Raw genomic sequence first — 13,544 nt, forward strand, 5'->3', positions numbered from 1 at the left:
CAGTGTGAGCTATGCATGAGATGCATGTGCCGCTCTAGTCGATTTTCTTCTGCCATCCGAAGGAGTGGCAGCTGGAAAATCTAGTAGTGGCGTGGGTGGCGGTTGTGGGAGGCCGGTAGGTAGTAGATTAGCGCATTTTGGTGCTATGGATGGAAAACAAACAAGAAATCGAGAAAAAACAAATTGATAGATAGATCTAGAGTGAGCTAGATAGGGAGAGGGTGGGTGGGGCCGAAGCTCCACCCCACCTCTAGACAAAGATGGGGGGGTTATTCTAGTTAGAGAGAGAGAGAGAGATGTTTGTTGGTTGAAATCTAAAATTTTTCAATTGAGGATCCAAACTATGAGCGCAACTAAAATAGTAGGGTGGGAGAGGGTGGGTGGGGCCGAAGCTCCACCCCACCTCTAGACAAAGATGGGGGGTTATTCTAGTTAGAGAGAGAGAGAGAGAGAGAGAGAGAGAGAGAGAGAGAGAGAGAGAGAGAGAGAGAGAGAGAGAGAGATGTTTGTTGGTTGAAATCTAAAATTTTTCAACTGAGGATCCAAACTATGAGCGCAACTAAAATAGTAGGGTGGTGCTACTCCCATTGTGGGGGCTCTTGCTAGTTATTTTGTGTTATTTGTTTTACATTTATTTTTTAACACTTTTAAATATTTTAAAAAAAATTAAGAATAATATTAAAAAATATTTACTTAATCATAAAGTAAAAGAAATAATAATAAAAAAAATAAAGAGCTTGATCAATGTCAAGATCAACCGACAAGTAACATAAAGAAGATAAAAAGCCTCTCTTTTCTCTCCCCCTTGACTTGAGAGCGGGAATCAAGCTAGTTTGGCCCACTTCAGTCCCAAACAAAGTTGCTCCACAACTTTACCAATGTTATGAAATCATTGAAAAGAGAGAGCCATAACGTGTTATAAAACTTTCAAAAGGAGAGAGAAAGAGATAGAGCTCAGAGAGGTTATGAAACTTATATATTCCTTAAAGGATTCAACGATATATATAGGAGTACAAAGGGGACTATGCTTTTGACGACTAGTACTATGTATTTGACGGCTAACTCACTATGCTAGAACTATGCACTATGCATTTGACGACTAGCTCACTATGCTAGCACTATGCACTATGCATTTGACGGCTATCTAAATGTGATCATACAATTCAAGATAGTTTATAACACTTCCCCTTTGGATGACCATATTTAAAGAATATGCCTCGTTAAAATCTTGCCAAGGAAAAACCCTGTAGGAAAAAAACCAATGGCGAAGGAAAAAGAGTACAGTATTCATGTGTATCGCTGAGTGCTTTAAGATTGCCTCATTAAAATCTTGCAAAGGAAAACCGAGTGAGATAAAACCTTAGCGAAGGAAAAAGAGTACAATCAGCACAAGTCTTCAAGACATTACTTCCCCTGAAAAGTGTATGATAACAGGTCTTCAAACCTCCGCATTCCAATGTTCTGCATAATCTTCTTAAATGTTGCAGTTGGTAATGCTTTAGTGAATAAATCAACCTCTGCATTCCAATGTTCTGCATAGTCTTCTTAAATATTGCAGTTGATAATGCTTTAGTGAATAAATCTGCTAGATTTTTACTTGACCGTACCTTCTTGATATCAATTTCAACTTTTTTCTCATGAATTGCAATGATCTTCTTGTGTGTATCTGAAAGATAACTTGCATCTATACATCCAACTAACTGTGGACTTGATCCATGTTGATAAAATAATCACAACTGGATCTTTCTGTTCATCATTACTCTTCTGGAGTTGTACTCTTCTGGAGTTTTTGTAAATAACATAGTTAGTGAAGAATTCATCAACATTAAACCGCTAACCTCATTTTTTAATAAAAACGGTGGCCAGCCTTTTAAGATCAGACAAGTATCGCGGTGCTTGATTTTCAACTCCTCTGTAGGTGTTAGGCGTGCTGTCAGGTGCCGCAGCTGTCAGGCGCCGCAGAGCTATGAAGCTATATTTCATCTCTTTTCTCTTGCTTCACGAGAGATGTTGTATCATAATTTTCTCTATAAAAGAGATATTCAGCTCATATTTATTCGCATCTCATCTTCTTCACTTTTCTGTAATCATACTGCATTTTTACTCTGCAATCTCTTTCTGCATTTTTATCCTACAATGGCTCAGCGATCTTCTCATGGCCAATATATGAGGTACTCTGCACCTCGTTCATCAGTTGTTCCTGCTTCTACCACAGGTGCTATTATGCAATATAATGATCTGACTCATAGGTCAGATAATGAACCTATCTATGAGCTTGTGAGTCTCGGTACCCGATACTCATCATCCATTGTCGCATTTTCTCAACGACTGCAATCCAGAACTTGTGGAGTTGACAATCTCCACGAGAATATTGCTATACTTCAGCGACTTCTTCTGGAGTCCAACATAAAGATAGAATCAATAAAGTAAGAGAATAGAAATTTAAAATCCTTGCTTAAATCTTTTTTTCAATTGCCCACCCCTTTAGATAGGGATGCCATGCAGATTCTTGAAGAACAAGAGCGTTTAAAGAATGAGGTAAAATGCCTCAAATTTCTGTAATTCTTGCTTCAAGATAATAAAATAATATTTCACAAATATTCATATTTGTGTTTCTATCTTTTGGTAGATGTTCTGTGTGTTCCCTTTTATTTCTTCTTTAATAATGCACACTTCTTATCAAACCCATAATATGAATCTAAAATACTAATTGTATTAAAAGATGGTATTTCATGACTAATAGTATCATCCATCTTCCCTTTGAAGCTGCAAGGGTTTCAGATTTATATTTCAAATATGTGCAGTTTTCATGAGCTCTTATGGAGCCTCAATGATATTTAAATCATATATATAAACTGCAATAATAGCTTATTTCTATTTGCGTTTGGATTGCTTTAGATCATATAAGGATCTTTGAAACTTGATAGAATATATATTTCCAGATGTATTCATATTAGAAGCTTTAGACATTTTCTATCCTTCAGGGATTTTCATATATATATATATATATATCATGATCCAATGATCCATATAAATATACAGTTAATCATGCATATCCAAACTCTCAGTAACTTTCAAGCTAATAAAAATCTCAATATGATTTCAACCACTTTAAAATCATATCAATATTGTTTCTTCGAGAAACTAACTTGTGATTTCTATATCATATTTTCATATTAAAAGATTCAGGCTTTTTATATCATGTATATAAATATCCACTGATATTTAACAAAAATCACCTCTTTAGGTATTTGGACTTCAAGTCCATATTTATCACATTTTACTTAGTGATATCAATTCTGCAGGAATTGAGAAACTGACTCGTGATTTATATATCACATTTTTATTTCCTTTCCATAAATACCCACTGACATTCAACAAGCATCACCTCTTTAGGTGTTTGGACTATAAGTCCCGATGCATCATATTTTACTAGTGAATCAATTCTGCAGGAATTGTTTCTTTCAAATTTGGCCAATATTTTATGTCATATTTTTCAACGATTCTTGATTCACTTTCATCATTACTTCTGGTAATATCAATTACCATCTCATATGGAAATACGTTGTCGACAACGATTTTATTTCTATCCATAATTTCTCCATTATTCATGAAATGTATCGAGATCTCGTTATTTTCAGGTACCTGTCCCTCTTCAAGGGAAGACATTTTCATAAAAAACCTCTTCAAGAGGCACTCTTCAGGAGATTTATATAGGAGAATTTTATACAGAAAATTTGGATGGACTTTATTGCTTGTTTTGTGGGTATGGCTTCTTCAGGAGCACCAAATTATTTGTGTCTTTCTCTTTTGAGATGCAGTACCTTTTGTATCAATAGGTCTCACATGCTTTCAGACTGCTGAATTTCTTAATTGTCCTACAGGGGTTTCAATTCTCGCTGGGATTTTAGCAGCTAGAATATGAGACATTTTTATCTTATTGCATCCAAAATTTAATTATCATCTGAATTTCTGGTTCACATATGATAATCAAGATAACGTCGAATAATTTCATCTTATTTGCTTCAAGCAAATTTTTCTTTCCACTTCTGGTGGTAAGACTTTATAGTAAAAGAATCTTCTGGTTATTTTATGGATGTCCATATGAAAATCATTCGACTTATCGTAATTGATTTTGGATGATCAAGATAACCATGAAAAGATTCAAATATTTTGAATCATATCACCTTTTGATGCATCATAATATTTGATTCAATAATTTGTATAATATCATCTCAAAGAGAAAGCTTACAGCTTTTCCAATACGAGCTTCTGGCCCGAAAAGATATTCATTATCACGTTCAATCTCTTAGTTTCTTTGAATGAAACGCATCATTCTTTTCACTTCAGGGAATAGAATGATATAAATTCATTATCATTCACTTCAGGGAATGATATAGATCTAGTAAGACGTGACTAATGATTCTTATCAAAAGTTCATTATTTTGCTCAGTCACTGAAAGACCAGATATAAATTTAGAATATATTGTGAACGTTTGCATTTCATATTGCTACTTCAGGAGCATACTCGATATTGCTACTTCAGGAGCACATTCGAGACGTTCATTCAAATATATATTCTTTCCACAATTTCAATTATGCAACTTCAGGTACATAAATCATAATGAGCTTTTAGTACAAGTATCAATCATTTAAACTATGAGATACTCAAAAGCTATTATTGATTTAGGGCGATCCTTCAGGGATGCTCCATTTCCATTCTAAGATAAATCTTATCATTAATAATTCATAACAAGTATAAATAAATAAATAAAACTTGTATATAAACTATGTGAATAAAAATTTACCACACATATAACTGAAATGTAAATTATCTAAATTTTAATACACCATAGATATAACTGATATGTAAATTTAATATTATCATCACGTCTAAACATTTGTCTGTACCTTCAATAAATTCTACCTTGAATTTGTAGTGGTTGAACCATTGTTGCCACCTAAGCAATCTTCCTTGCTTATAATCTCCTGAAATGTTAGTTATAAAGAAATAACTGAAATTACGATTATCACATCAAACTGAGGTGTACCTTCATAGTCGTTTGGTTCCTTAATGGAATAATAAAAGTTGTTGGACAGCTTGCATCAGTCAGGAACAACAACTTGCCACTCCCATGGGACCCACTTGTCTTCTTCATCTATCTTTCTTTTTACAAAAACCAAACGCTTTCCCACCAACTTTGAATTTTTTTATTACAAGAATCACATGCTCATGGATATTTGAACCGAGTACCATGGACAACATCATATCGATGATTTTGTGAAGTCCAGAGACGAGCTCTCGAAGAACATGGCCATGGAAACTGGCGTGCCTTGCCGGCAAAAAAAAACTGGCCTTCAGAGATGGGCTAAATATTCTGGAGACAGAGGAAGAAGATGAAGTTGGAAGAGACGAGGAAGAACACAAGAATCGTGTTGATAACGTGTTATGAAATCATTGAAAAGAGAGAGTCATAACGTGTTATAAAACTTTCAAAAGGAGAGAGAAAGAGATAGAGCTCAGAGAGGTTATGAAACTTATATATTCCTTAAAGGATTCAACGATATATATAGGAGTACAAAGGGGACTATGCTTGTGACGACTAGCACTATACATTTGACGGCTAGCTCACTATGCTAACACTATGCACTATGCATTTGACGACTAGCTCACTATGCTAGCACTCTGCATTTGACGGTTAGCTAAATGTGGTCATACAATTCAAGATAGTTTATAACAACTAGTTCAATTTTCATCAGAGTGAATGAATTTTCAACATAGTGAATGAACATCATTGCTTGTAGATGAGTTGGTCAGTAACAGTTTGGATCAAAATATCGTAAAAGGAAAAAACCCAATCAACATTTCACAAAAGTATCTGTAAGCTAAGCACGTAAAGTTACAACGATATATAACTCAGCCACCGGAACAACCTTAGAAAGGACACAATACACCCATCGACGGAGGACGTATACAAAATGTAACCAAAAAAAGTGAGGAGCAAACCTTCAAAACTAATAGCACTAAAATTTCTGACCAAGTGCTCGGAAGTACTTAAATGTACAGCCAACATTTCGAATAAAAAACCTGCTCCCTAACATAAGATATCACAAGATAAGCTATAATCTGAATCTAAGATTGGAATGTCACTTTACAACATTTTGAAATTGGAAAATTCTATGTGCAGTCATTTTTGCGGACTCCTTTGTGCACTCCAGTGATATGATTGGTTGTGTATTAAAAAAAAATTAATCCAGCCAATCATATCAATGGAGTGCGCAGGGAGTGCGCAAAAATGACTGTATGTAGCATTACTCTTTGAAATTTGATGCATCATTATCATAGGCTTTTCTCCAGGTCCACTATATTTTACAGAGTGCTGTCTAATTTTCTATATTCGAATAGTAGCGTTAGAAATTTATAGCTCGTGTCATAATTTTTTTTTTTTATAAGTTCGTGTCATAAATTAATTATTAATATAACTAAAACAGGGGAATATTGATTACATACATTAGTGCTTAATGTATCAGGATTAAATAGAAAATGGATCTGTCCAGACAATTTTGGATCAGCCAGATTATAATAGGTAGCAAAACAAATTCAATCTAATAAAATAAAATACAAACTTGATCTATCAAGGGCAGACATAGACATTGTTAATGTTTGTGACTAGAATCTATCATGTGTGCTAGAATTCATATATGAAAATCCAAAAAGAGAAAACAAAATACCAAACAGAGAATGGAAGGTTGTCTATGTTCTCTGTTTACTTGCCGGTGTAAATCTTTTAATGCTAGGTGTTGTAGGCGAGTGTCAAGGTAGGAGCATCCTGTTTGTCTCCCTTGACTTGTTTCCTGCACGATGCATTCCCTTTCTACTAATGCAGTTTGTGGACTGGATTCCTTTGATGATTCCTAGGCAGTAGGAGGGAAGGATGTAGGTCAGGATGGGCTTGACGTCTCACCCAGGCTCAACCTAGTGGCCGGAAGGGGAAATATCCCTTCCACTTTTATTTTGGAACATATACATTAAGCAAAGAAACATAAAAATTTTAAAAAAAAATTTCTATTTTTTATACACATTTTAATTAAAAATATCTATTAAAAATAATCAAATTGGGGAGAGGGGCCTAAGTATGTTTCCAAATACAGGTAAAAAATTTAAAAAGTTTTTGAGAATGAATCGCAATAAAAATAAAATAAAATTATTAGTATTTAGCTCAAAGTTTCAACTATAAATAATGCTGGAAAGATTAGCTGCTTCCAATCTCTCTCTCTCAGTTCTTTCCTGTTCTTTGGACTCTAGGTTCATTGCATGTTAATATATATATATATATATATATATAAACAAAATTTTTCCAAGAAATATTTTATTCCATGCTTGATTTGGGCGTAATCATTTTCAAAGAAAGAGTTTTGTCGTCTATTTTGGCTCTTCTTGCAAGTTGACAGGACAAACATCTACACGTGCTGTTTTGAAAAATTGGAAGATAATAGTAAAAGTAAGAGAAATGATATTTGTAGTCGTAGTTGTACAAGCGGCGTGCAGTCGTTTTAAAAAAAATAAATTAATATAGAATCTACATGAAAAAAACTAACTTTTTAATCGTGGACTCCACTCTTTTTCAAAGCGATTACGCGACGTTTACAATTTCACAATTATATATAGCATTACTTGTAAAAGGAATGTTACAAAAATGACAACACCAAAGACTTTGAGGGCATGCAGCTTCTGTTGGGGACAACAATATAAGAAAGGAAAATTCTATTTAGCATTTCACACTTTACACATTATATTTATTTTATTTTTTATTTTATTTTTTTTATAATAAATATATAATATATGAATAATAAATAGAATAATTTAATTAGTTTAATAAGAATAAAATAAAATAAAAAATAATATTAAAAACATATAATGTAGGATGATATATAGAATTTCTTAAAAACAAAACATGTCTTATCCTCAGTGTGTATATAAAGACACAGAGTCGCTTTAATTTCCTCAACAAACACAGGGTTTTGATGGGGGACAACAATATAAGAAAACATATGTCTTATCCTCTGCTTCTCCCTCTTCAAAAGCACACCACCCTGCTTTTCTTCCTCTGTTTCTTGGTTCCACCGCTCAGCGCAGAAAAGGAAAAGGAAACACCACTTGGGTATGGCTACACGGTTCGGTCGGTGACCGTTGATCCCTCTGGCAAGTCCTTGAATGCTCACCTTCACCTCATCAAGAGCTCCTCCGTCTTTGGGCCCGACATTAAGAATCTCAATTTCATCGCCAGGTATGTATGCATGTATGCCTGATTTCATTGATTTCCCAAGTTGTATCGTCTTTTCATCGAGGAAAATTTAACTTTTTGGGGTCGTTTTTGAGGTCGCCAATGGAGTAAAGCCGCCTAACTTTTCATATATGTATATATATAAATATAAATATATAACAAGTAACAATTTTAGATTAAGATAATATTTTATAAAAATTTTTATTTTTAAGTCAATAACCTATTTAATAAAATTTTTATTTGATATAATTTGATTGAAAAAGAAATTCAAGTCAAATCTTATTATTTATGTAATGTAAATGATATAGTCTATGCATTATCTTGAGAAAAAATAATTCTTTAATATTATTTTATAAGTTATTTTATAAAAATATCACTAACTTAAAATATAATTATATATAGATGATTTTCTTATATATATATTATATCATTTATAAGTTGTTTATTATACTTATTTTCTTTTACAATTAAGCAATAGTTTTATTTCCTAAATTGTAATTGATTGTGAGGATTATATTAATGAGTATTGTTATTTATTATTCTAATTTTTATTATTTTCTCATCAATTTATAATATTATTAAATAATTAATGATTATTTATTATATTTTAATTATAAATCCATAGTCTAATATTATATTTAAAAAAAGAGTTTTGTTACATATAAACATAGTCGTGCACTAATCTGTGTATCAATATTAATTTATTCATACTTAAAATTTAAATTAACACTGTTTTCAATAAAATCTATTTTTTGACCAATCACATTACATTGGTGCACAGATTAGTACACAATTGTGCTTGCAACTATATTTTTCCTTAAAAAAAACAGACCACTGAATAATTTTTTCATTATTAAATGATCCGGCCCGCAGCTTTGAGACCGGTGACCGGATCCGAATTAAAATAACCGACTCCGACCACCAAAGATGGGAGATACCTCAAACCATCATCCCCCGCGAAACCCACTTTCCACACCTTCTCCTCCCCGATAACCATACTCCGAAGAGGTCGTCACCGCCGAAAACCCGCTTCGTCCTCTCCGACCCAACCTCTGACCTCATCTTCACTCTCTTCAACACCACCCCGTTCGGCTTCTCCGTCTTTCGGAGATCATCCGGCGACGCCATCTTCGACGCCTCCCCGACGCCAGACTCTTCCACCTTCCTCATTTTCAAGGACCAGTACATTCAGCTCTCTTCCTCGCTCCCCAAAGCAAGTTCCTCTCTCTATGGCCTGGGCGAGCACACCAAGAGCTCCTTCAAGCTTCAGCCCTCCAAACGGGCACAGACGCTCACTCTGTGGAACGCCGACATCGCCAGCGCCAATCTTGACGTCAATCTTTACGGTTCCCACCCGTTCTACATGGACGTCAGGTCGCCGTCCGAAAATGGCAGAGTGGCGGCTGGGACAACTCACGGAGTCCTACTTCTTAACAGCAATGGCATGGATGTGGTGTACAGTGGTGATCGGATTACTTACAAGGTGATTGGTGGGATTATTGACTTGTACATTTTTTCCGGGCCGTCGCCGGTGATGGTGATGGAGCAGTACACGGAGCTTATCGGCCGGCCTACACCCATGCCGTATTGGTCTTTTGGTAAGTTTGACAAATGTCTTTTCTCTGATTTTTACTGGTTGAAATTCTTTTAACTTTTGGGGTGCCAAGTATTCTTTGATATTGATGCATGGATTTGTGTTAAACTGCTCAAAGTTGCTCCAATTGCTTAGTCTCACTCTTTAAAAGCCATATTGGTAACCAATCCCGAGATAGCAATCTTCGTTCTTTTTATGAATGCCACACTGAGGAATCTTCTTGACAAGCTAATCCCATAGGGATTTTGATCACGGCTTTCGTTTCATCTGTTTTCAATCGTCCTGCAATTGACATAAACGCAATAGTGAATATATATATGTATGTATGTATATATGTTAACCTACTTAAAACGCTGTCTTTTTTATCTCTAATATCACTGTAGCTCATCTCTATTCTCATCGCCTATTACTTCCAATACTTCCTCTGCTGTCTGAGTTAGGAAATGAGTTAGGAAGAACAATAATATGGTTTTATAGCCAAGTTGTGTTTTTGCTCTCAAAGCTTATGATGACGCATGGGGTTTATCATGTTAGCTTCTCTAGTTTGTTGTGAAAAAAGGCTTTGACCAATTGGATTAAACGCAATAGTAAAATCATTGTTTTCAAAGCATGTGAAAGGTGATACTAGGTATCAATATGTGCAAAATATCAAATTGCTGTAAAAGTTTATGTTCATGCTATGATTGAAATCCCTATAGATACACTTGTCCTTTTCTAACATTCAATATTACGTTCTATGTACTCTTTAAAAAAAATACTACTCTGTATCATACCCTTTATAGGGATTTTCTCAATCGGACCAAACTAAGCATGCCAATTATGTATGTTTTTATCATGAAACAACTTTATAATAAATGCTCACCCCATTGAGGATTGTTATCCATATGTGAAGGATTTCATCAGTGTCGATGGGGTTACAAGGATATTTCAGATATTGAAAGCGTGGTTGCTGGCTATGCAAAAGCTCATATACCTCTTGAAGTTATGTGGACAGATATTGATTACATGGATGGGTACAAGGATTTTACCCTTGATCCCATCAACTTTCCGGTAGAGAAAATGAAGAAGTTTGTTGATACTCTTCATCAAAATGGTCAGAAATATGTGCTTATCATAGATCCTGGTATGTTGTAGTCGACATGTAGTTTTTCTCAGCTGAAATCCCTCTCTTTTCTCTCTTAATTGATGTAAAATGTATTACTTTACAGGTATCAGTGTGAATAAGACATATGGTACCTACATTAGAGGAATGCAAGCTGATGTCTTCATAAAACGTGATGGTGTCCCATACTTGGGTGAAGTTTGGCCTGGCCCAGTCTACTATCCTGACTTTTTAAATCCAGCCAGTGAAGTATTTTGGGGTGGTGAGATAAAAACATTTCGAGATATTCTTCCTGTTGATGGTCTTTGGCTTGACATGAATGAGATTTCCAACTTTATAACTTCTCTTCCCACTCCAAATTCTACTCTTGATGATCCTCCCTACATAATTAACAATGCTGGAGTTCGGCAGCCCATTAATTATAGGACTGTACCTGCAACATCCTTACACTTTGGTAATGTTACTCAGTATAATGTCCATAACCTGTATGGACTCTTAGAGTGCAAAACCACTAATGCAGCCTTAATCAATGTGACTGGGAAAAGGCCCTTTATACTTTCTAGGTCGAGTTTTGTTAGCTCTGGCAAGTATGCAGCACACTGGACTGGAGACAATGCTGCCACGTGGAAGGATTTGGCATACACAATTCCATCGATTTTGAACTCTGGGCTTTTTGGAATTCCAATGGTTGGTGCAGATATTTGTGGTTTTTCTGGAAATACAAATGAAGAACTCTGCAGGCGATGGATTCAGGTAAAAAGTGATTGCAAGAGTAAATAGATATGTTACCATCTTGTTTTGGTTTCTTCTCAGCTTTTAATGCGAGTGTTATACATTTCTTGGCACTTGGAAGGTCTATGCAAGTATTTTGGACCATTTTTGTTTGATTTTACCAAAGAAGATTGAAAGGGTTTGTCATTTTTTAAATTGCTGATAGAATGTAAAGGCAAGCCAAATAAAGGTTTATCTTCCTCATCTACTAATATCCTAATTTTGATGCCTAATACCTTGTAGTCAATGACCAATCTTCCGCACATGAAGGATTGTACACCTTTCTGATTTTGTGAAACCTTTTTTTCAATTTTTTTTTTTTTAAATTTATTTCTAACTGATGCTTCTAGATTTTCTGTTCATATTTGTGGTTTCTCCCATTCATGTATGTCTGTCCCTTGTACTGGTATTAGAAGTCATTTTGCTGTAAAATGTCCAATATCTTTGCAAATGCTATGGGGTAAAAAGTGATAGTGGGAGTTCCATTATTTTAAGAAAGTGTAGCGATTTTAAAAATTAGTACTAATATCACTATTTTTTCCAAATGCAGCTAGGAGCCTTTTATCCCTTTGCAAGAGATCACTCGGAAAAGTCTACTATTCGTCAAGAGCTCTATCTTTGGGAGTCTGTTGCTGCAACAGCCAGGAAGGTGCTTGGGCTCCGCTACCGGCTTCTACCCTACTTTTACACATTAATGTATGAAGCACACCAACGAGGAACCCCCATTGCGCGCCCCCTTTTCTTCTCGTTTCCTCAAGATATCAACACCTATGAAATCAGTACTCAGTTTCTGATTGGTAAAGGCGTAATGGTCTCACCAGCATTGAAATCAGAAGCAATTTCAGTTGACGCATACTTCCCTGCTGGAAATTGGTTTGACCTCTTCAACTACTCGCATTCTTTGAGTGTTCATACAGGAAGATATATCCGGCTTGATGCACCGCCTGATCACATAAATGTTCACGTTCGGGAAGGTAATATTTTGGCCATGCAAGGAGCGGCCATGACAACACGTGTAGCTCAAAAGACTCCATTCCAGCTGTTGGTGGTGATCAGCAGTACTGGAATTACTACTGGAGAAGTTTTCTTGGATGATGGAGAGGAGGTGGCGATGGGAGGAAAAGGAGGGATATGGAGTTTAGTGAGATTCTTTGGTGGAATAGTGGGCAACAAGGTATCAGTCAGTTCAGAGGTTGTGAATGGAGGATATGCGTTGAGCCAAAAGTGGATCATAGATAAAGTGACTTTCATAGGGCTGGAGAACGGTAAGAGATTGAAGGGAACAAAATTGAACGGAAAGCCAGTTAGAAACACATATCTCGACAGCCATGGACAGTTTCTTGTGGTCGAGGTCTCAAAGCTATCACTTCTTATTGGAAAGGAATTCAAATTGGAGCTAGAATTTCTGAAATAGCGAGAGAGACTAAAATAAATCATTATTAGCAGCATATAATTACTGCTCGCCTAAAAAGTGTTGACAAAAATCGATTTGCCAATAAGCATTTGTGGCTTTGAAATTATATCTTTGGTATATGATTAAAAAATAATTAACTCAAGTTAATGCATTTCTTAGTTCTAGCTTGACAATTTACTTCAAATTTCACATCCATCTTGTCAAGAATGGAAACGATCGGGGCATGTCTTTTTAATTTTTTATGTCAAACTCAAGAACTTTAGATTGGCGTCAGTAACCCTCTTAACCCTATTCCCAATCTGTATGCCATGAAATGGATTGATACGTAGTCCAGATTCTAGTAACACCTAAATTACATCAAATTTAGTGATTTCTCGT

General features: G+C 35.2%; 1 protein-coding gene across 1 annotated transcript; it reads left to right on the plus strand.

Annotated features, from left to right (window-relative positions):
* Positions 1 to 7,990: 7,990 nt before the first annotated feature.
* Positions 7,991 to 13,317, plus strand: LOC122275496 (alpha-glucosidase-like). The gene is made up of 5 exons (XM_043084587.1): positions 7,991 to 8,288; positions 9,159 to 9,883; positions 10,772 to 11,002; positions 11,088 to 11,734; positions 12,303 to 13,317. The coding sequence occupies exons 1-5, from the start codon at positions 8,026 to 8,028 to the stop codon at positions 13,164 to 13,166; spliced, it is 2,730 nt and encodes a 909-aa protein (XP_042940521.1). The 5' UTR covers positions 7,991 to 8,025; the 3' UTR covers positions 13,167 to 13,317.
* Positions 13,318 to 13,544: the final 227 nt, after the last annotated feature.

This window comes from Carya illinoinensis, chromosome 9 (genome assembly GCF_018687715.1).
Source record: "Carya illinoinensis cultivar Pawnee chromosome 9, C.illinoinensisPawnee_v1, whole genome shotgun sequence".
In the NCBI taxonomy this organism is placed as follows: domain Eukaryota; kingdom Viridiplantae; phylum Streptophyta; class Magnoliopsida; order Fagales; family Juglandaceae; genus Carya; species Carya illinoinensis.